The sequence below is a fragment of the Engraulis encrasicolus genome, chromosome 16 (assembly GCF_034702125.1).
Source record: "Engraulis encrasicolus isolate BLACKSEA-1 chromosome 16, IST_EnEncr_1.0, whole genome shotgun sequence".
Classification (NCBI taxonomy): Eukaryota; Metazoa; Chordata; class Actinopteri; order Clupeiformes; family Engraulidae; genus Engraulis; species Engraulis encrasicolus.
In genome coordinates, this window is record NC_085872.1 from 31,208,134 (window position 1) to 31,230,574 (window position 22,441).

Genomic DNA, 22,441 nt, shown 5'->3' on the forward strand with positions numbered 1-22,441 from the left:
TCCCGTAGAAGAGCAACTAAGCCAACCTTAATCAAGTCTCAGAAACACAGACACCTTTTGTCTCTGCTTAAATGACACACGGGCTGATGGGGTAAGCAGTTGCTACCATTATAAGCTTTCTGCAGTCTTCCTGCATCAGTATATGTGGCTTGGAGTTGCTCAGGGGGCTGTGTGAGCTGTCTCTCTCTTAGCTTTTCTTGTTTCGCCTTTGGGTGACATGCATTTACACTGTCTTCCCGTCCTGACTGCACGTATAATGTTTTTCTCTGAAAGATATGAGGGGGGGGGGGGGTGTGCTGTGGCACAGCACGATAAGACACCTTACCATATGCGGGCGACCCGGGTTCGAGTCTGGCCTGGGTCATTTCCCAACCTTACCCTGTCTCTCTCTCCCACTTACTTCCTGACATCTCTTCAACTGTCCTGTCTAATTAAAGGCTAAAAAGCCCCGAAAAAGCCCCTAAACATGAAAAAGAAAGATATGACAAGGGAATCAAGCATTCATCTTAACAGTTTGAAAGAAATTAACTACGATATTGCACTGGTATTTTGGTTTCGGTTATTACATTACATTACATTGCATTTGGCAGACGCTTTATAACCAAAGCGACTTTCAAAAGAGAACATAATCAAGCCAACATCACAAGCAAATACAAAGTGCACAGGTTTTTTTTTTTTTTTTTTTTTTAATTAATAAAGAGTCTGTGCCATAGTCTGCAAGAACACCTGCAGTTGAACATTGAACTCAACTGTTGCCATCCCCTTCTCAACAACAAGAAATGCTGAGCAGCAGGGCCCTAAATCAATATTTTTCACCACCAGCCAAAATGGCTAGTAAATGTTACAGTAATCTTACTAGTCAAACAGACACTCACTAATGGGTCAATGTGGCTAGTAAGTTGGTCTTTTCTACCAGCCAAACTGAAATTTGGCGTTTGGCCGATTGGCTGGCGTTAATTTAGGGCCCCGCTGAGTCGTGCAAAACAAGGTCTGATCACTGTATCTCAGCGAGCTTTACAATGTTTTTGTCTGTTTGTTGATGTTCAATTTTAGACACAAGCTTTCAGTCATTTGTGCAGTTGTGAATGGGTGAGGTACGTAGCTCTTAAGACTTCTGAAGTGTAGAACACATATGTGAACTTATGCACACACACACACATGTACGCACACACACACACACACACACACACACACACACACACACACACACACACACACACACACACACACACACACACACACACACACACACACACATGCATGCACACACACACACATGCATGCACACACACACACACACACACACACACACACACACACACATGCATGCACGCACACATACACACACACACACACACACACACACACACACACACACACACACACACACACACACACACACACACACACACACACACACACACACACACACACACACATGCATGCACGCACACATGCATGCACACACACACTCACTCATTCACACACACACACACACACACACACACACACACACACACACACACACACACACACACACACACACACACACACACACACACACACACACACACACACACACATGCATGCACACACACACTCACTCACTCACTCACTCACACATGTACACACACACAGACACACACAGACACACACACACACACACACACACACACAGACACACACAGACACACACACACACACACACACGCGCGCGCGCGCCGCACACACACACACATGCGAAAAGAGAAGCAGATGGCTGTAACAGATTTGCCCTCTTCATGGCTTTCGATTCCATAAGAAAGTAGCACTCCAGCTTGAGGCTGTTAAAGGAGCAATCAGCAATGCTAAATGGGATTGACTATGCACCTATATCACTGCCATTATTGAAACCTTTATTCACAGCCAACGGGGCCCTATATTCAAATGCCGTCACCTTCAGCAGACGCACAGCAAGAGTTAGAGAGAGGGAGAGAGAGAAAATGTGTGCCCATTATTTCATGAAAAGGCTGACTATTCAAGATTTTCCAACTATTGCCCCCCCCATCTCACATAATTGCTTGCAGTCACTCCTGGAAGATGAGGCGAAGAAGAAAAAAATCAGGAAAGCCTAAAATAATTGCTCATAATCTATAGCGGGGGGCCCAGGGGTCAGTCTTGCCCGGTTGCCAAGATCCCAAAACCGTGTTGCCCATTGCCAAATTAGAGATGTCTGGAGGGTTCCTCAATACCACCCATCTGGTGCCATCTGTGCCATATCTCATGTGTTGTCCATGTTATGCTTGGGGAGGCAGTGGGTATGGTACACACATGGACACCCCGGTTTCAACAGTACCTCCTTTTCCTGCTAACTGCCACACAGAGTTGTCACTGGCACCATGCACTTCTCAACCACAAAGCCTGCTTGCACCGTCAGCGGCACCCATCGCTGGCTGGTTGGCGTCACGCCTTACGCATCATCATCGACACCCCTGCAATACCAAGAGAAATGAGTGTAAGTCTCTAAATGGAATTGCATCACTTTCTTTCATCACTTACTGTGATGTGATGTGGTGTGCCTTAGCGCAGGTTAGAGCGCCAGCTTCGAGCACCTTCATTTCATCTTGTGAGTTTCTACTTATAGCCTACTGTTGGTGCCTGGATGCCTGAGCTTACCTAGCCCCAAAGCTCATCAGTTTTCCCAAGCGCGATGAACTCACCGTGATCTGACCCCCGAGCGAGTCAAAAGCCCTCGACGGCAGTCTTCAGGGCTTGCCCCGTCTTTGAAAACACAGTTTTAGTTTTGCAGATCTGTAGAGGCGGTTTATGTACGTTTATTTATTTATTCATGCCATGGTTCATTAATTAGGAGATTTCTTGCCAAATGCCAAAGCGTAATGAGCAGCGCTTCACATGCTCCAGGATTTCAAGATGACAGTTGTTTTAACACAGCATTATGGCCCTGACACGTTTGTGCTGTGGGTGGAGCCCTCCTCACATCTTTATTCTGTGGGTGTAGTGTAGTAGTGTGGCGTTGCCTTTTTTCCCTTTTGTGACGGGATGACGTTTTGTCAGTCCTCTCAACATATGCGGTGACTAACAGAAATGTGGCGAGGGCATGGTGAGAGAGCGCTTGAATAATTCAGATATACGGGGAAGATATCCTCGCCTGCCGCATGAATCAGTCCTCATGACAACATACGTTCCTCTCTGCATGGAGTCATCCATTGCCATCGTAGAGTCGCCCCTGATCTCAAGATAACGCCTTCTTACGTTTGCAATTTGCTATAAAACTGATGACTTCTTTTGTAATTTTTCAGCTACAATACACATTTTGAACTTGCAAGCCTTGTGTGCGCCTCATCTGTTTTGACTGTGACAATTTGCTATAAAGAAACTCACATCTCAGACAGAGATAGATACATATAGGAAATCAAAGGTAGTCCAACGAACAATATTTTTTTACCAGCATCTGCAGAACCACTGAGCTTCTCTGTGACACATAGTCAAATCTGACTCATACTAATTGCCTTCATCGCCATTCAGGGAGTGGGTAACTCAAACACAAAGCAAGTCCTTTTCTCCTGCTCTTTCCTCCGACTCCCTTCAGATACAGTAATGCTCTCCCCCGCTTCACTCCAGTCCAGTAGCTGCCTGAAAATGTGGTGCCGCTGCGCCGAGAGCCCCGGATTAGAGCCAGCTGGGCTCAGGGTACACACTGGAATATTATGTGGACGGAGTTGAATCTTTGCATATTGAAGTGATTTCCCTCTCCAGTATATCTCTCTCCCCATTGAGCACAGGCTGGCTGCCGCGTTTAATATAGCTTCCCTGACCTAGTTTTTATGTTCGTACGCAATACTCAATGCACAATGCAGGAGTGCACCGAGAGAGAGAGAAAAAAAGTGAGGGATTCTGTGTTTGAGAAATTTGTTGTCTACACATTAGGATGCTTTTCATATCCACATGCATCCATATTGTATTTGGTTGTGCATTTGTGTGTGCGTGTTTGTGTATGTGTGTTTGTGCGTGCATCTGGGTCTGTCTATGTATCTATGAATGTATGTGTTTGTGTATCCGTGTGTGTGTGTGTGTGTGTGTGTGTGTGTGTGTGTGTGTGTGTGTGTGTGTGTGTGTGTGTGTGTGTGTGTGTGTGTGTGTGTGTGTGTGTGTGTGTGTGTGTGTGTGTGTCTTTGTGTGTGTGTGTGTGTGTGTGTGTGTGTGTGTGTGTGTGTGTGTGTGTGTGTGTGTGTGTGTGTGTGTGTGTGTGTGTGTGTGTGTGTGTGTGTGTGTGTGTGTGTGTGTGTGTGTGTGTGTGTGTGTGCCTTTGTGTGTTTGTCTGTGCGCCTGTGTGTACGTGTGTACGTATGTACGTGTGTACGTGTGTACGTGTGTACGTGTGTACGTGTGTTTGTGTGTGTTCTGGCAAACTTGGGCTGACAGGCGGGGGTGTTATTGTGTGGTCTGACACAGTAAAGCGGCGGACAAGCAGGAGGTGCAAACAAAACAGTCAGAGTAGCAAACCCACCCAGCCACCCAGCCCCTTTTCCCTAACCCCAACAGCCCCTCAACCTCCAGCACCCACCCCCTTACCAGAACCTCTCCTCTCAACTCCAGCACCCCCCCCCCCCCCCCCCCCACACACACACACACACACACACACACACACACACCCCTGTGAGTACTGTGCATGTTCAGTGGGCTGAAAGGATTTCCTCTTATATGCTAGTGAGGGTCCCATGGGAACCAGAGACGTTAGCTCCCCACAGCCCCCCCGGGTTGCCTGCCTAGTGCCTACCCCCCATTTGATCTTGACACCCAAAATCCAGCTTGTGTGGTTCATTTCATCATCAGAGCAAGTCTGCTGTGGGATGAATGCTGAATATGCTGTTAGGTCTTGTTTTGAGCGTGGAGAAGCATATTTTTATTCTGTTTTGTATGTTTATTTTATATTTAAAAGGAGTATGAGTTAAGTTTTTTTGTCAGTGTTGTTGATACCACACCCTGTTTTTGTATTTCAAATGACACTTTGTTTGGAGATTTGGAAGGCACCCACCCCCTCTTGGTAAACGCACCCTTCTCCATGACATATGTTGACATATGGAGAGAGAGTCAAAGTAAGTCAGAGTGTATAGCGCGGCGAGCGCCTCACAGCATGGTCTGCATACGCCTCATCAACTCAGATGAGTTACAAGTCACCAGCCCTGCCTGCACTTCCAAAGCCACCACTAACCACTCAATGTCCGTCCATGTCTGTTTTTTCTCTTTCACTTTCTCTTTCACTTTCTCTTTCACTTTCTCTTTCTCCATCACTTTACCTCTATCAATCCTCAATATCTCAAACTCTTTCTGACTCTTTCTGTCTTTCTTTCTTCCTGTCTTTCTGTCATTCTTTCTTTCTTTCTTTCTTTCTTTCTTTCTTTCTTTCTTTCTTTCTTTCTTTCTTTCTTTCTTTCTTTCTTTCTTTCTTTCTTTCTTTCTTTCTTTCCTCCCTTGCCTCCATCTCTATCCCCTCCTTCCAGGTCAGGATCGCAGCGAGGCCGGCCTGATCAAGCGCTTCAGGGGGGATGGTATCCGTTACAAGGCCAAGCTGATTGGGATTGATGAGGTGACAGCAGCGCGTGGAGACAAGCTGTGCCAGGACTCCATGATGAAACTCAAGGTGGGGTAGCCTAGCCGGTACAGCAGCTGCCACAGCACAGAGAAGACAAGAGATTGGGGTTCCGGTTTGGGGGATACGGACAGAGTTGGGTCTGGTGTGTGGTATGGAGTGTGGTGGTGGGGTTATGAGGGTGTGTGTGTGTGTGTGTGTGTGTGTGTGTGTGTGTGTGTGTGTGTGTGTGTGTGTGTGTGTGTGTGTGTGTGTGTGTGTGTGTGTGTGTGTGTGTGTGTGTGTGTGTGTGTGTGTGTGTGTGTTCAGGGAGCGAAAGATCCAACTATGTGCTCTGACAAACACTGATAAGAGGCTAATCTTCCAAAGATGCATTTATCTGGAGCACAGATGGCCCAATTGACTATTCCGTCCAAAAGAGAGAAAACACCAAACAAACATGTGAGACGGAGATGTGAGTCAGCACTGCTAAATAAATAAGTGTAGTATACAGTATCTTACTGTAAAAACAGAAAAAAATCTATTCAAGGTGCAATGTGTAATATGTTTCGAAGTTTATTTCTAGAACTCATGCTGCCCATTCACTAATGTTACCTTTTTCATGAATACTTACCACCACCATCAAATTCTAAGTATTCATTATGACTGGGAAAATTGCACTTTTCATACATGAAAAGGGGGAACTTCTTCATGGTCCGCCATTTTGAATTTCCAGAAATAGGCATTTTTAGCAGAAATACTTACTTTGCTTTGGTCATACGAGTAAATATACCGGTAAGTTCATTAATCAGTAAATATTCATGAAAAGATCAAATTTGGCAGTAGACAGCACACTTTCACTGAACAGCAATACCTACTCTGGCTAAATCTTACACAGTGCACCTTTAAGAATTAAAGAACCTATACATAGTCTGGGGAAAAGTGTTGTGATGAATTTATTGCCACCCTACATTGCTGATTACCCGTTCATGTTTCTCTGGGAGTATGATGTATGTAGCTTATATACGGTAGATGTTTTTTATGTTGACAAAAAAATCTATCAAAAATGTGCTTCCTATTAACATTTTTCCCTCACAATTCCTGTCTTGTCATCTACAAAACACCACTCTGCAGAGAGTGTATTTCCGCTGTCAAAGCTTTAATCCCAAGGCTCCTGTGTCGATACCATCACGCGGCTATGCCGTATGTACGCTGTGCGTTGATGGACCTCCGATGAACTTCCTTTAAAGAAACACAGGGTGCTAATCTAGCTGCCGCTGTAGCAGGTTGTCGATGGAGGGCAGACATAAAAATCAGCGCTCAGCAGTGGGCGCTTTGTTCTTCTGCCAGCACGCAGCCTAATGCTGACAGGTCTGAAAAAGATAATTAAATAGCTGTGGAACAGGTTGATGAATGCAAGTGTCTCTCTCTCTCTCTCTCTCTCTCTCTCTCTCTCTCTCTCTCTCTCTCTCTCTCTCTCTCTCTCTCTCTGTGTGTGTGTGTGTGTATGCTCAGTTTTTGCCCTGCTGTTTTTTCAAGGTGTGTGTGTGTGCGTGTGCATGTGTGCGCGTGTGCGTGTGCGTGTCCGTGCGTTTCTGTGTACGTGTACATGTCTGTCTGTGTGTGCATACACCTGAGTCGGTGTGTGTTTGTGTGTGTCTTACTGTGTGCATCTACGCATCTGTGTGTGTAGTGCTTGTGTTCCTCGGCCGTTGAGTGGAGTTCTTCTCAACCGCTGTGCGGACATGAAAGAGATGCCAGGTGATCAAGCCTGCTTGACAGACAACCGCAGGATGTGATGAAAATTTGTAATCAGCAGATATAAAATAAAAAAGGGCCACGGGAAACCGCGCTTCAAAGACTTGTTTTGCTTAAGCTGCTAGACCTTTCTGTCTCAGAGCATGAAAGCCTAAACTCAGAATGTGAAATGTCAGCAAGCCAAGCCCAGCCATGCCCAGCCAAGCCAGCCAAGCTAAAGTTAAAGCGCACACACGCTACTGGCTGCCACACAAGGAGTAAAGAAAAACAAGCTCTGACATTGCAGGGAGCTTTTCCAGACATCACTGGAACACACGTTGGATTTTGTAGACTAGGAGAACTCACGCAACACGTGTGTGTCCTTCCCCCCCTATAGCACCATCACCACCACAAACCCCACCGAGTTCCATGCTTTGACTTCAGCACATGGTTCTGATGAAAAGAGATAGGCCTTCCTCCCTGTTTGAGTATTCACTTTCATTTTCCTCATCTTTGTCTTCTTTTGTTTCTTTTTTTTCTTTTTCCTTTTTCTTCCTCTGGCCCCTTGGTCTGCCTCTCTTCTCGTCTCCCACAGGGGATTGCAGCTTCAGCGCGATCAAAGGGCGAACACAAGCAGAGAATCTTTCTCACCGTCTCCTTTGGTGGGATTAAGATCTACGATGAGAGAACAGGAGTGAGTATCACCACTACTGCGAGTCCTTCTTTTTACCTTATGAGTATTTACCTCATTGTGCTGGGAAAAGAGAAAAAAAACATGGATATCCTGCTAACAGTACCCACATGTGGCGACAAATCACTGTTAAAGCCTAGCCAGATTATTATTATACTATTACTATGTCAGAACACTATAAAGGACTTTTAGGAAAAGCACAACAATTACCTCCTCTTAATGTTTGTTCTCTACAAGTCTCCTGTTGTCCAGTCTTGCACTTTAAATGTCTGTATGAGCACTGTCTATGTCCATACTGTCTTATGTCCATGTATAAGTACTGTCTATGTCTATACTGTCTATGTCCTTACCTAGATTAGTCTATGTCTGCATGGGAAAGCAAGAAATGTAATTTCAAATTCTTTGTATGACCAGTGCATGTAAAGAAATTGACAATAAAACCTACTTGACTTGACTTGACTTGACTTGAGATGACAGTTGCATCTGGAGTGAGACTCATTCTTTAAGCCTTAATCTCACACTTTCACTCTCAACATAGAAATCTCACTCTAGATCATAATTTTCATTAGCCTGGTCCTGACCATCCCATAATACTGCCATTTCATTTTGTATTCATGGTCTGGAGGTTGTTTGATCTGACCCGATTGCAGGAAGCGGGAAGGACATTTTCGGAAAAATCAGGATAAGTTGTTGAACAAACATGTCTGACGTCTACCTTTGGCGATGTACAGTAGGACCGTTTAACAGACATGTCAAACAGAACATCCTACCGTAGGAAAAAATTACAATATAGGACCGTTTGTCAGAACACCGGCCAAATCCTACTACTCAACATTGCTCCACAGAAAACAGTTGTTCTCCACCCCCTCAATAGCGCAAGCACAGCAGCCCGCCAAAATTTCACTCCTAGGTTTTTGAAAAAGTTGGCAACCCTGTGACAGGGCTGTACCTGAGTAAACCTTTACATGCCCTGAACCCGGCAAGGTGGGGTTGTGGTGTGTGCAGGAACAGGAAGAGAGGTGGCATAAGACTGATGTGCTCTCTCTGCTGGTCGTTAGGCCCGCTCCCGGGAGCTCGGGAGCCTGCTGCTGCCTAGCTCCAACATGATGCAGTGGTTTCCCCCACTTTGCACGGTGGATGCTCAACCCCAGCTGTCCTCGCCGCTAAAAGCCAATTAGCAGCTATCAGATTTAGCCAGGCCTACTGTTACCCGGCCGCTGATGAAGTGCATACCTGCGCCACCTTAGCACTTGTCTTTTAATTGAGTTCATTATCGGACTTATGAGTTATGGCTGCAGACGAGAGGCACTCTCTTCATTTGCATAGATCATCAGTAACGGCTTAGCTTGTGTGTGTGTGTGTGTGTGTGCAAGGGCTCACGAGTCCCAGGAACCCTGGGGTGCTTTTACGCCATCTGGTGATTGTTTTTCTTCATGAGAGCTATTTATTATCCACAGTCTTATTTACCTCTCCCTGCCCAACACATAACCCCTTCTTGTGTGAGTCGAGGGTGTTTGTGGCCTGTAAATAACATTGCATAGAGCGCTACTTGATGGTTGTTTATTATCCTCTGCTAACGCATCCTCAGGAAGTTAAATTATTGATGCGAAATTTTCAGTTGTACGTACCTCATAAAATTATGACTTTCCCACCGTCTATTCAACACCCTCAAATTAAACATTGTTAGTCTCAGCCCATAAATCCATGGTGCCTCTTTGAGATATACCTCGGCTTTCACACAATTACCCCAAACTGCCAGGGGTGTTAATCATCTTCACTAATAGTTAATTATGCCGCTAACGTGCTCCGCTGAAAGTAGGTCCTGATTCAGCGGCCAAGCATCCTCATAATTTATAATATTCCCAAGGGCAAGATCATGGGGAGGTTTCGGCTGATTTCTATTCATGCTGGTCTCTGATGGTCTGTTGCAGTTGTTGTTGTTGTTGATGTTCAAAATTCTCAGAGAAACGCACAGATGTGTCGAATAAAACCATCTTAGGGGAGGCAAGTGGATATTTGTGGTGATGCATGCTCAAAAAAACATGTCATTCATTTTATCAGGCTTGGGATTAAACCAACTTGTTTTGAATCTGTGAGAGATCTCAGAAGCAGCCCTGTTTTTCAGATCCTATGTGTATAATGTGTTTTGCCTCAGCCTTGAACTACACGTAGCTAATGTTATTTTTCAGTATTTGACGCAATCCCAGTCCAAGCATTCCCTGTTTCACTAATCCCCCATAATGCCGCTTGTGTGTTCATGGCAGGTTATGCAGCACCACCATGCTGTGCACGAGATCTCCTACATCGCGAAGGACACACGAGACCACCGTGCCTTTGGCTACGTCTGTGGGAAAGAGGGCAACCACAAGTTTGTTGCCATCAAGACTGGTCATTCAGTGAGTCTTTTTTCCCACCATTCTCTTTCCGATGCCTGTCCGCCCCTCTAGCAGCCAACCCCCCAAGCTCCCACCTCCTCCTCCTCCTCCTCCTCCTCCTTCCTCCTTCCTAAAACTGCTTGCAAATGACTATCTTTGGACTTCTCTGTACCCCCTCCCCTTCTCAGGCTGAGCCCCTTATCCTTGACCTGCGCGACCTTTTCACCCTCGTCTATGATATCAAACAGCGGGAGGAGGTGGAGAAGAAATCTCAGAGGGATAAACACTGTGAACAGGCTGTCTACCAGGTAAAAAAGCATGCCCGACTTCCCTTGTCGCCATTCACTTACCCCCATTATGCTGCATTTTGTACTTTGCCGGGGCAAGTCGATTGAATTATTCATGATGTGGACACTTTCATGCTTTCACGCGTAAAAATGTCCCGAATTGAATTTGTCCGCATGATCAATTTGCTCTTCTTTCCTTTCTTCATCTCACAAAGACAATTCTTGAGGATGATGTCGAAGATCCCGTGTACCAGGTGAGAAACATTCTCTGCAGTTTATCTTTACATTATCCTGCATTGTAACTTGATCAGTGTATGGGCCGCTCCAGTCATTTATATCTTGAACTGTAACAATCATAGAAATAATGATTCACCCTGCTATGAGTAATAGGCAATAACCCATTTAATCCAATATAGTTCATATATAATATATTTATATATATTGAATCATCACAAGTCATCACAATGCTGTAGTTTATTTTAGCCAATCATTTTTATGTCATATTAGTGTGCTGCCATATTTTCTGTGCATATCTTTATATGTTATGTTTTTTTGTTTTTTATAGACCTACTGTATACTAATTGTTACACTCCAGCATCTTATTTTTCTTTTATTTGTTTTTTATTTTTTTGATCCAGTACTCCTTTGCTCACACTGAATACAGACAAATGTCACACTTGACTTGCAGCTCCTGGTATATGCATTGGAAATATCTGTGCTGTGTACAAACCGCTTGCACAAATACCTTGTCACACACTTGTCGTCACAGTGGTGAGCTTTGGAATTGTGTAGGTGGAATCCCAAATTAGCAGGGGTGCAAACCAGTCAAGTCTGGCAGTGCTGCTGGCATGGACATCGTCCATTGTTAACTCTGGGTATTTGCCCACATCTCTCTCTCTCTCTCTCTTGTCACCTCCTGCTGCGTTGGTGTCTTAGTACATTGTGTTTGAAGCTGGACACGAGCCTCTCCATGGCCCACAATCAGAGGAAGGCGTTTATCAGGTACTTTATAGAGCCCCGTCCCTCCACACCCCAAACCATTGTCCTATAGTAGGGAGCCATGACAGAACGGGAGCACTAGAATGCTTCCTTAATTTCCTCATTCATTAGTAAAAAAAAATGGTGTAGTCTCCTATTGCAAAAATACAGAATACTGTATGCCCATGTTATGTGGTAATTTATATGTGAACATGTGAAGTTTCATGTAGTTATTTAGGTCTACAAAGATTTCCATCATGGCAAATACATTAGTATTAACTGATGATGTATCCGATGGACCCATGGTAACGTTTTCTTTGCCTATCTCTGGACTGGCCTCTAGGTCCCAACCAGTCAACAGAAAGAAGGAATCTATGACGTTCCAAAACGCCATCTTATGACTGTAGGTGTTTTTGTTCGTTTTTTTGTTGTTGTCCTTTTAAAATTCCTTTACTCCCTTCCTTTTTTTTCCTCACGAAAATGCTTGATTACTATTAATAGCCTCCCACAGCGTCCAGTTTATCCCCCATCCCATTTTATTTCACCTCTCAATTAACCCAGACCTCCCAAATCCCCAAACATGAAGGGTGGCGGACAGTCTTCTCATGCGGAAGAATACGAATCTGACTGGGTAGTGACTGATTCTTAATTGGGAAAGAAAAAAAGTCTTCGATTTGTTACTTCATCAAGACTTTCTTAATGACATTTTCTTGGGATTTTTTTATACGGTTAGACAATGATGAATTGAAACTTATTTTATTTTATCTGACAACAAAGTCTTGGCTATGAAATGATCTTTACCCACTCAGCTGCGACTACAAGCCAGGGTTGCATTTCTCGAAAGCATAGTTGTTAGCAGTTAGCAGCTTGGGTAGTTGTGAATGGGAAATTGCATTGCAAACAACAAAGTAGCTAGCAAAGTTAGCAACTATGGTGTCCAGAAATGCACACCGGCTCGAAAAGTGATGCTGCTCATAGGTGCCAGAAAGGAGGATGCATTTGCATCCCCACTTTTGGGCTCCCTAAATGAGGCTTTCTCAACTTTTACTGCAGACAAATGAGTGGAGTGCAGCAGCAGTAAAATTGTAACGGAATACAGAATTCATTTTCAAAAATGCACCACCACTTTAAAACTTGTTCCGGCGCCCTTGATACTGCTGATCGATTGATATGCATGATGTGCAGGTCATGTGGTGAGGGAGGCGTGGAGTTTGCTGAGAGGTTTTTCTTTTCAGGATTTTTTTGTGAAGCTGCATGCGCTTGTGAGAGGCTTGTGGGCAAACCTAGAATCCCCAGAGACACGTGGAGAGTAAATATATTTTCCTTAGATAGTATTCAAAAGAATGAAATGAATTCAAAACATCACTCGAAACACAGAATGAAGCACATCAACAAGAAATAGTAGAGTTGAAGAAGAGAAAATATATTTCTTTCCATCCTGGGAGATGCACACATTTTTTTTTTCTTTTTTTTCAAACGTGATAGTAAGCCACAAACCACCTGATGGACATTAAACACATTGGACTCTTTTAAAAAGAAGTAACTCACCATTCATTGAATTCATCTGGGAACTGGGTGAATGAATACCCTTGGAACTATTAGCCTTGCTATCTCGCTTGAAAAAGCCATCACATGCCCACGCATCACCTCTAGCTTGTCTGCACATTCAGTTGGAGTGCATTGAGTGCCTGGACATTGTGCTCGTATTTGTCAATACTCTCATCACGCCTTCATTTCATCGTGCTGAACATTTATCTAATTTCTTCCTCCATGCCTCCTCCCATTCACAGTTAACTGGTCAATAACATAACAGCTTATGCAATTATATCCTTTTTGTCATTTTCTTGGTTGCCACGCATCAATGCACCCCTCTGTGTGTGTGTGTGTGTGTGTGTGTGTGTGTGTGTGTGTGTGTGTGTGTGTGTGTGTGTGTGTGTGTGTGTGTGTGTGTGTGTGTGTGTGTGTGTGTGTGTGTGTGTGTGTGTGTGTGTGTGTGTGTGTGTGTGTGTGTGTGTGTGTGTGTGTGTGTGGCTGTCTGTCTGTGTATGTGTTTTGCGTATGCATGCATGCTATGTGATTTTATTGAAATCATACTATAATTAGTGTAATCTGTGTAAGAAGAGCTACTATTAAAACGTACATTTATCTAACATCACGAGGAAGAAGGAAGACACATTTGTTGTATTTTTCACATTTAAACATACTATGTTAATAGTTAATTGTGAAATCTTGAGATGTCTGAATGATAGTGGCAGCGGTTTTGGTGATAGCAGTGTTGTATGCTCCTAAGTCTACTGTTTAGCCAATACAAAACATGTTATGAAAGTCTGAAATGTACTTTACACTCACCGCATGTACTGGTCTAACTCTCCTCTTGCCTGTTTGTCTTATCTTGCTCTAATTGAAGAACATCAACCAGTTTGACCTCTTTGGTGACATGGCCACTCCACCCGATATCCTGTCGGTAAGATAAAAGCAGCAGAATGCTAAAAAGGTCACCGTACAGTACTTGCCGTACTGTACTGTGTGTGTGTGCGTGTGTGTGTGCGTGTGCGTGTGCGTGTGTGTGTGTGCGTGTGCGTGTGCGTGTGCGTGTGCGTGTGCGTGTGCGTGTGCGTGTGCGTGTGCGTGTGCGTGTGTGTGTGTGTGTGTGTGGGTGTGTCTGTGTCTGTGTCTGTGTCTGTGTCTGTGTCTGTGTCTGTGTCTGTGTATGTGTATGTGTATGTGTATGTGTCTGTGTATGTGCACACATTCGTGTACTGTATATATGTGTGTTTGTGCAGTACTACACATACATGCTTGCATGCTTTTTTGTACCAAACATGTCAGACCTTATCATAGACTACCATCACAATACCTTGCAATGCAAGTGGATTAATAATAGACCCAGGATCGCGCCATGCATCTCTACCTTCCTTGGAAGAACACAGTGCATAGTGAATGGTTAGAACACTAGAGGCTCTTTTCCACTGCCGGTTTTCTGGTAGGCCTACTGCTTGATACAGCGCGACTCGGCCGCCATTATTTGCTTTTTGAATAGGCATGACGCATCTTAAACGTAAAGTAAAAAGTGGCGGCTGAGTCACGCTGTGTCGAGCTTTAGGCCTACCAGAAAACCTGCAGTGGAAAAGAGGCAGAGTATGATAATGACAAGACTGATAATGAAGTTTAAAGGGCAACTTCCGATAAAGCACAGTTTTACTCACTCCTTTTCGGACAGTCACCCCAAGTTAAACTCACATGCAAGGCTCTCATAGCGGTGCGTCACCTCGGCTAGATGTATTTCCCGGTGTTTCCCAATTAACATAAACAATGAAGTGAAACGAGCGAATCACGAAAGCCTTTCTGTGTTGCGTCACATCGAAAGAAGGCGTTGCCCACAAAGGTTTATGTCGACCCATTTTTCTGAAAACATGTTGAGTAATTTTTTTCAGCTTGTTTTCAAAACCAGCAATGCCTGGTGGCCCGAAACCTAGCTTAGCTTAGCTATCAGCTGGTTGCTACTCTCAGATACACACAGAGCGCAAAGCCTCATACATACAGCCATCCCACTCTGGTCGGTCCATTCCTGCAGCTCGCCTAGGGGTCGCTGTCGAAAGAGCACAGCCCTGAATGGAGCCTGCACACCTCCGTTTGCGCCCCTATAATGTAGTACCACCTGGAGAAGTGGTGACTCTAACTTTAGATGATCTCTCCGCAGAGCAGGAGGAGGGAGCCAATCAGAGACTGTTATAGATGACAAACCCGGAAGACCCTCTTGTTTCTCCACAAGCCACCTTGCTAGCTTGCAAAAACTGAGCACTGAGAACATTTTTTTTTTAAAAACAGGACCAACACGTAACACATTCAATAACAATGGGGAACACAGCAATATTAATGAAATGACGTTGAGAGGACAGCTTTAACAAAAAAGCATGGAAACTTTGTACTATGAGGTGTCCTGTTTTGTATTGCGCCTTATTATCAATAAATACAGATAATACTGAAAAAGACTGTTAATGACTCCCCAAATGATCATGACTGCTCCTCACAGATGCCCGCCTCCCCTGCCAACACCCTGGACCCCAACCGTGGTCGACGCCAGCGCCCACTCCCCTCGGAGCTGTTTGCCCACTTCAGTCCCCCGGCCGTGCCCTCAGGTGAGAGAAGCATCCAGGGTACCCACATGGATAGCTCATAGTCTTGGGCTCTCTATACAGTACCTCACTGGCCATCATGCTATCATTCAGTTGAAGGTGAAGATTGCGCACATCCCAGGGGAAGGTGCAGGACAAAGGCTGACTGTAGTTTTCAGAGTGAGGAGTCTTAAAACACTTAAAACCCCTTTTGGAGTTATTTTTATTGTTTCATGGCTGGATTACATTTAAAAGAACACCAAAAGGGGTTTTAAGTGTGCAGATTCCTCACTCTGAAAACTACATCATGCTGTCATTACCTTATGGGGATTCATTGGGGGCTCGGCTCTGCTGCTGACCCTGTGTCTTACTTGTCTGAGATATAGTGACGCCAAAGGCAAATTTCATGCTTGCATTAAAATGAAGCCTATTCTGTTTTATGGTTGCAAGTCAGAGGTGTGCTCAGTGCCTTTAGGAAAAATACTTGGAACAGTGTTCTGGTGGGTTCTCTTTGGTTCAAGGTAATTGTTTTTCAAAAGATAGTTGAAAAGAAAAAAACTTTTCTCCACCAAGGCACTCAAAAAATTATAATTAAAATGTCTATTATAAAGTACTTTTTAAAATTGCCCTCATAGTGGTGAGTTTAGCTACTAAGACCCAGCGCAAATTCAGATCTTCGAAAGCAAATAAACTCAGTATGCTAAACAGAAAGGAAAAAATAATCTGGTGCCACATGGATGTTTATTTTATGTTGTTTTTTTAATCTGTGCAATCAGACTAATGTTTCAACATGCATATTCATCAGAGTCCTAAACATCCGTGGGGCACTAGATCTGAACCGGCTATCTGTGCCATTACTATTTAAAGGTGAACTTGCACTTTTCACTGAAGTTGCACTTCTCATACATGAAAAGGGGGGTCTTCTCCATGGTCCCTCATTTTGAATGTCCAGATATAGACATTTTTAGCTGCAAAACTTACGGTACTTTGGCCATACCATAGTAAATATTGGGTAATTACTTAGTACCGTACATGTTCATGAAAATAGCAAATTTGGCAATAGGCAGCACAGTTTCAATGAGCAGTACACTTGCAAATACCTACTCTGGCCAACATCCTACACAGTGCCCCTTTCAATCATTCGTCTACTGCTAAAATTTGAAATTGAATGTACATTCCTAGCTATATTTGTAATATATTGCTTCTTCCTCCCCTTCTCTCTCTCTCTCTCTCTCTCTCTCCCCCCTTTTTTCCTCCTCTCCAAGGCTACATGACCATGGGAGCCGTGCAGGCAGCCCAGTGGGCCCAGCAGTCCTTCGCTGCCCAGGCGGGGGCCCCCCTGGCGTTTGGCGTCCCGGGGCCCCTGCAGGTGGCTCAGGTGCTGCCGGGCGGCCAGCCTGTCATCTGGGGCCAGGCCAACCTCTTCCACTCCCCGGCCACGGGCCAGCAGCAGTGGGCCTTTGTGCCCGCCCAGACCGTGGGCATGAGCGGGCACCCTCTCCCCGCCGCCGTCCTGCAGGGCCTGGTGCCCATCGCCGCCATGCGACCGCACTCCTGTGAGCCCTCCACCGCCCCCTCCTCGACCATGGGCAGCCCCCAGCATCTCGCGGACGCCAGGCTGCAGCATGCGGCCACCAGGGAGGCTGTAGCCGAGGGCCTCGGTGCGATCCACTTCCCCCTGGCTGGAATGGGCATTGCTGGCGCTGGTGCTGGTGCTGGTGATGGTGCTGAAACCAGTGGTGATGCCGGAGCCGGAGGCGAGCAGCAGTCGGGCCTGGGAGACACTTGTCAGGCTGGGCTGGTGTCGGACATACAGCGGGCCGCCAGCCAAGAGGGGGACGACAGCTGTACTGACCTGGATCTCTCGCAGATGACTTTGACCCCGGGGTCCTCCTCACCACCCTCCACCAGCGACTCATGTGAGAAAACTGGACGCGGTTGCAAAATTGCACACATGCACACTGTCACACACTCATGGACACATATGCACACCAGCATGCTCAGATGTGTGCTCTCTGTTTCTCTCCCCGCCCCCCCTCTTTGTCTGTCCCTCATCCTTTACCTTTTATGTCTTGCTGTAACACAAGCACACAGTACAGTACACACATTAAGCATGCATGTGCTTACAGTTCACTCTCACACTGTCACATTCAATAGAGCGACCCTCAAATTAATTGCTCCAAAAATTCCAATCCCTGTATCAGTCCTATGCCCATGCTGAAATAATTGCATATACTATACATGTATTTTTAAAAAATCAGAAAGTATTGTGGTGGAGCTTTTTCTAGGCCATGGGTGGTTTTGCCAGCTCTTTTCGTCCCGTCAGCCCCCCCCTTCCTCAAGTAACACAGTTGGAATGATATGAATAATTCAGCTGATGTCAGTGAGAGTGAATGTGTGTTTACTCCGCATGGTTTAATGAATGGAGAGCTCAGACAAGTCAGAGAAGGAGAGAGAGAGAGAAAAAAAAGAGCGCAGGAGAGAAAGAAGCATTTCTCTCATTAAGCACCACCAAGTGTTTAAATGTTAAAATATTTCCTTTTATGCGTGGAAGATGTAAATACAGAAACATCTTCAGTAGCAGTCAGCGATATCATGACAGTTGTGGTCTTTCGTGACAATATAGGCTACAGTGGCAGTAGTGTAGTAGTACAGTAATAGCATGCCCATGTTTCTGCTGTGTTAAATGGAATCAAATTAGGCCATGTAGTCTTTAAAAACGACCATCCCAGTTGACGATGATGCTATGAGGAATGTTCGGGTTATTTCTAGAGCCATTAATAATTTATCTAAGACAAATTGTGAACTTTATTGGAAATTGTTAAATGCTCAAAAAATCTTGCAGATAGATTAAAAAAACAAAAAATCAGCCTGCTACAGTATGCGTAAAATGCATCTTGCTGTCACCACCATTTTAACTTCCCACCCTTCAACCCCCATCAACCCCCACTCACCCCTTTTTTCTTTTTTCTCTCTCTCATTGACAGCCCCGACACCACCCTCCAAGCAGACCCCATCCTGTCAGTCTCCACCTGCTCCGAGCGCTGAACTCCCTGTGGAGCAGGCACCGTCTGAAGCAGGAGCCGGCCCCGCTCACAGCATGGAGGAAGCATTGGTAATGGGAAAGATATTTTCCTTACCTCACCTTACCTTACCTTACCTTACCTTACTTTCCCTTAACTGACACAGTTTCTGACATGCTTTGTTTGTGATGATGTTGCTTCATGCATTTCCTCCCTGACATGTGCGTTCGTCACATAGGCAAGGCACGGCAAGGCAAGATAATTTGTATAAAGCGTATTTCATACACAGGTGCAATTCAATGTGCTTCCCAAAAAAATACACATAGTTCATGAATACTGTATGTGTTGTTGGTGATGTTGCCGTAGTTTAAATGTCCAGATAAAAATGGTGCCAGACATTGTGTCTTGATGGCATGGCTACTAAAAAGGACTTGATATTTTTGTCTTTGTCTTTTATCTTCATCTTTCCATTTAACCTGAATATCTCTGCTTGTAGCTCTGTAGCTCTTATCTGTTTTGCAAATGTATTTAACTGACTGATCTCTGTGCTCTCTGCCGAACAAAAGTGTTTTGAAAGGAGTGTCTCTAAATAACATTCTCTCTCTCTCTCTCTCTCTCTCTCTCTCTCTCTCTCTCTCTCTCTCTCTCTCTCTCTGTCTGTCTTTGTCTGTCTGTCTCTCTGTGTCTGTCTGTGTGTGTCTCTCTCTATCTCTCTCTCTCTCTCTCTCTCTCTCTCTCTCTCTCTCTCTCTCTCTCTCTCTCTCTCTCTCTCTCTCTCTCTCTCTCTCTCTTTCCAAGGGTGCATGTGCAAGTGTCAGCCCCTCTTCCTCCGAAATCATGACAGAGCCTCCTCCGGTAGACCAGTCCAATACAACAGCGGAGTCCTAAAGAGACCCAATGTGCGTATTTGTCCTGGCAATATTTGTTGGATAGTAAAAAAGAGAATGGGGATATGTTACTATATATGGTTTCATCACTGCCTCTGTGCCATCCTTATTTTTATCGTTTCATCTATGTCCTGTGCCATATAAAATAAATTGAATTGACACCTTGTTTTTTTGTTTCTTTTTGTTTTCCACAGGATGACTCGTCCCTACCAAGAAGCCAATGGGAACAAACAAACTGACTGACTTGAACGTCCCTTTGGCTGAATATGGATATTTTTTCTAGTTGCCAAAAAATGTTTCAAATATTATAAAATAATATTTGATACCAAAGTCATGACATATGCCAGGAAGGACGGATTTCCAGTCAAATTGTCTTTTGAAGGATTATTAAACAGAGCAAACATGAAAGGTTGCAGAGATATAATTCTTGGATCAGAAATTATTTTTGAAAAAAAAAGACTGCAATAAGGAACACTGTGCTATCTTTTGTGCGTATGCGTGTGAGGAGGAAGAAAAAGACAAGAGGACATCAGCACTTACTTAAGGATGCATTTCAGCGCAAAGCCCTTCTACATCGTGACGACACCGTTACATCACACGTGATGTTACGGTACAGAGCTGCTCAGGCAATCAGAGACGTTTTTTTGGGGCTGTAAAGCAACGGACATGTCTTTCCTGCTCCATGTGTAATCTCCTTTTGAGCCCTATCCTCATGGGGCTCTCCGCTCCCTCCACCTCGGCACCACTTACCATTCCAATGGCATCATCAAACTGACTGCTGCCCTAGGCACATTGGGAAATGGTGAATGGTAGGGTGGATTTTTGTTTTCTTTCCCTTTTCTTTTCCGGATGTGTGTTTGGTTGAAGCAAGACCTAATGGTTGTCAGTCACACATGTTTGTGACCATGTGAATTTGCAGAAGGAGGAGGACTGACTTGTTGCGCCAAAAGGGAACTATGAAATGCCATTCAAGCATGGATTTCTCAACAAAAAAGGACAGACAGAAAAATCTCAATAGCTCAAGTTTATTCACAATAAATTTTATACGGTGAAAGAAGAAAAATAAAAAGTTTCTTTGTTCATTTCTCCCCACCTTCCTCCATTGTAAGTGAGTCAAACTTCTGTAGTTTGGTCAGCCCATGTGTTTTATTGTGATAAAGGAAAGTCATGAATTCTATTCTGTTTACCAAAATATTTTGTAAATATCCAGGGGAAGACCCTGATGGAGCTCAGTGGTATGAAGCTCAGTGGTATGAATCTCCTTGTTGCCAATCACTGCATTTACTAAACAGCCGTGCTGCAATGCACTGCATCTCTGAAGTAGGGTTTGTAGAAGTAGATTTACTTTTACGGATGTAATTACAACACTACTAGTATGATATTACATAGTTGCAACTATGTAATTTGACATTACGAGTGTTGTCATTACATCTCAGGTAGTTCTACTTCTTCTTGATTACATCTCTGGTTAGTAGCCATGCCAGATGCTCCAAGGAAGCTATCGAGTGTATGTGAATATGTACGATGGACCTCTCGAGGTCCTCTTACTACTGATGTGTCAGCCTGTTGGATGGATGGATGCTATGCTATTGCTATTGCTATGCTATGTGCGACCGGTTCAGACTGTCCCAAAAGAGAAGTAGCCTACTGCTCAATTGCATATCTGTCATTGTGGTGGTCGGACGTGTTTGGTTCAGTTCCAGTCAGTCTCAGTTGCTGTGTGTTGGGAAAATAGTGGTACAGAAGTAGACATGTTTTCACCCCTCTGTTTTCCTGTTGAAAAAAATAAAAAATAGTAATGAAGAGACTGCAGATGGTCATGATACCCAACCCGTTCCATTTGCTGTTGTGTGTTGACATAGGCGTCTCAGTTCAGGTCATCTGAAAAGCAACTGTTTTGAAAGCCCTTTTTTTTAAAACGGAAAGTGCTGCTTAAAGCTCTGCTTGATATGTGTCGTCTTTCTGTTTTGAATTGCAGTTCTTTTTGCCTTATGATTTTTTGTATGCAGGATCACTGAGTCAGTGTTACCCACTACAGCCAATACTCCCGCTATTCATCGTAGTCACATTCTTGTTCTATGACAAAGAGTTTGGCGATGCCAACCTGACCTTTGTAGATGTTGTCCAGATTAATCTTTGTAATCCTCAACAGGCCTGTGTAGTGGTCAGCAATTCTCATGTCATGTATTGAATAATTTATTGTAACATCACAAGGGATTTAATATTTGCAATATAGTTTCTGAATTTAACACAACCTGTAGGGTTTTTTTTCAAAGATGATTATATTTATGACTACAATGTTTGTTTTTTTTGCTTTTGAATTCAACATCTTGCCATGTAATACTGTCAAAAATAAAATTCCAGTTCCTAATACCTGTGTGCCTCTCCTCAATGCTTTGTTTGTGTTTTGTGCCATCCAGTGGAGGGTGCTATTTAGCTGTGGGATATGCAGACTGCATTTTGCATTTTTGGGAAAGTTAATAATTGCGACAAGGATGTCTAGTGGGTCAATAAAACGTAATGTGTAATTGAGAGGGTGAAAGGTCATATGAGATACAAAATAAACACTTGCGGGAAATCATCGCTTTGTCATTTGCCAGTAAGCAGGGCAGACATGGGAAAGTCCGCAAGAATATGTAGGCCTATGTACGTTATTTACTGACTAATTTCAGTGGTGGTCATATAGCCTGCTGTAAAGGAGCTTTTTCATCTGTTTCTATGACACACAACAGGTAGTATTAGGTTAAGCTACTGTTTCATGGGTTTGTACATAGGTTAA

The 22,441-nt window shown here is 44.2% G+C and overlaps 1 protein-coding gene across 1 annotated transcript in view; it reads left to right on the forward strand.

Annotated features, from left to right (window-relative positions):
• The window catches only part of dab1b (DAB adaptor protein 1b), a 25,382-nt gene extending 3,384 nt beyond the window's left edge, over positions 1-21,998 (forward strand). The window contains exons 2-14 of the mRNA XM_063219374.1: positions 5,502-5,641; positions 7,902-8,000; positions 10,262-10,393; positions 10,561-10,680; positions 10,875-10,913; positions 11,596-11,661; positions 11,981-12,040; positions 14,045-14,101; positions 15,671-15,776; positions 17,018-17,671; positions 18,740-18,867; positions 19,574-19,674; positions 19,857-21,998. Coding sequence (XP_063075444.1) covers positions 5,502-5,641; positions 7,902-8,000; positions 10,262-10,393; positions 10,561-10,680; positions 10,875-10,913; positions 11,596-11,661; positions 11,981-12,040; positions 14,045-14,101; positions 15,671-15,776; positions 17,018-17,671; positions 18,740-18,867; positions 19,574-19,663 — 1,691 coding nt within the window. The 3' untranslated portion in view covers positions 19,664-19,674; positions 19,857-21,998. The remainder of the gene's footprint in view (positions 1-5,501; positions 5,642-7,901; positions 8,001-10,261; positions 10,394-10,560; positions 10,681-10,874; positions 10,914-11,595; positions 11,662-11,980; positions 12,041-14,044; positions 14,102-15,670; positions 15,777-17,017; positions 17,672-18,739; positions 18,868-19,573; positions 19,675-19,856) is intronic.
• Positions 21,999-22,441: the final 443 nt, after the last annotated feature.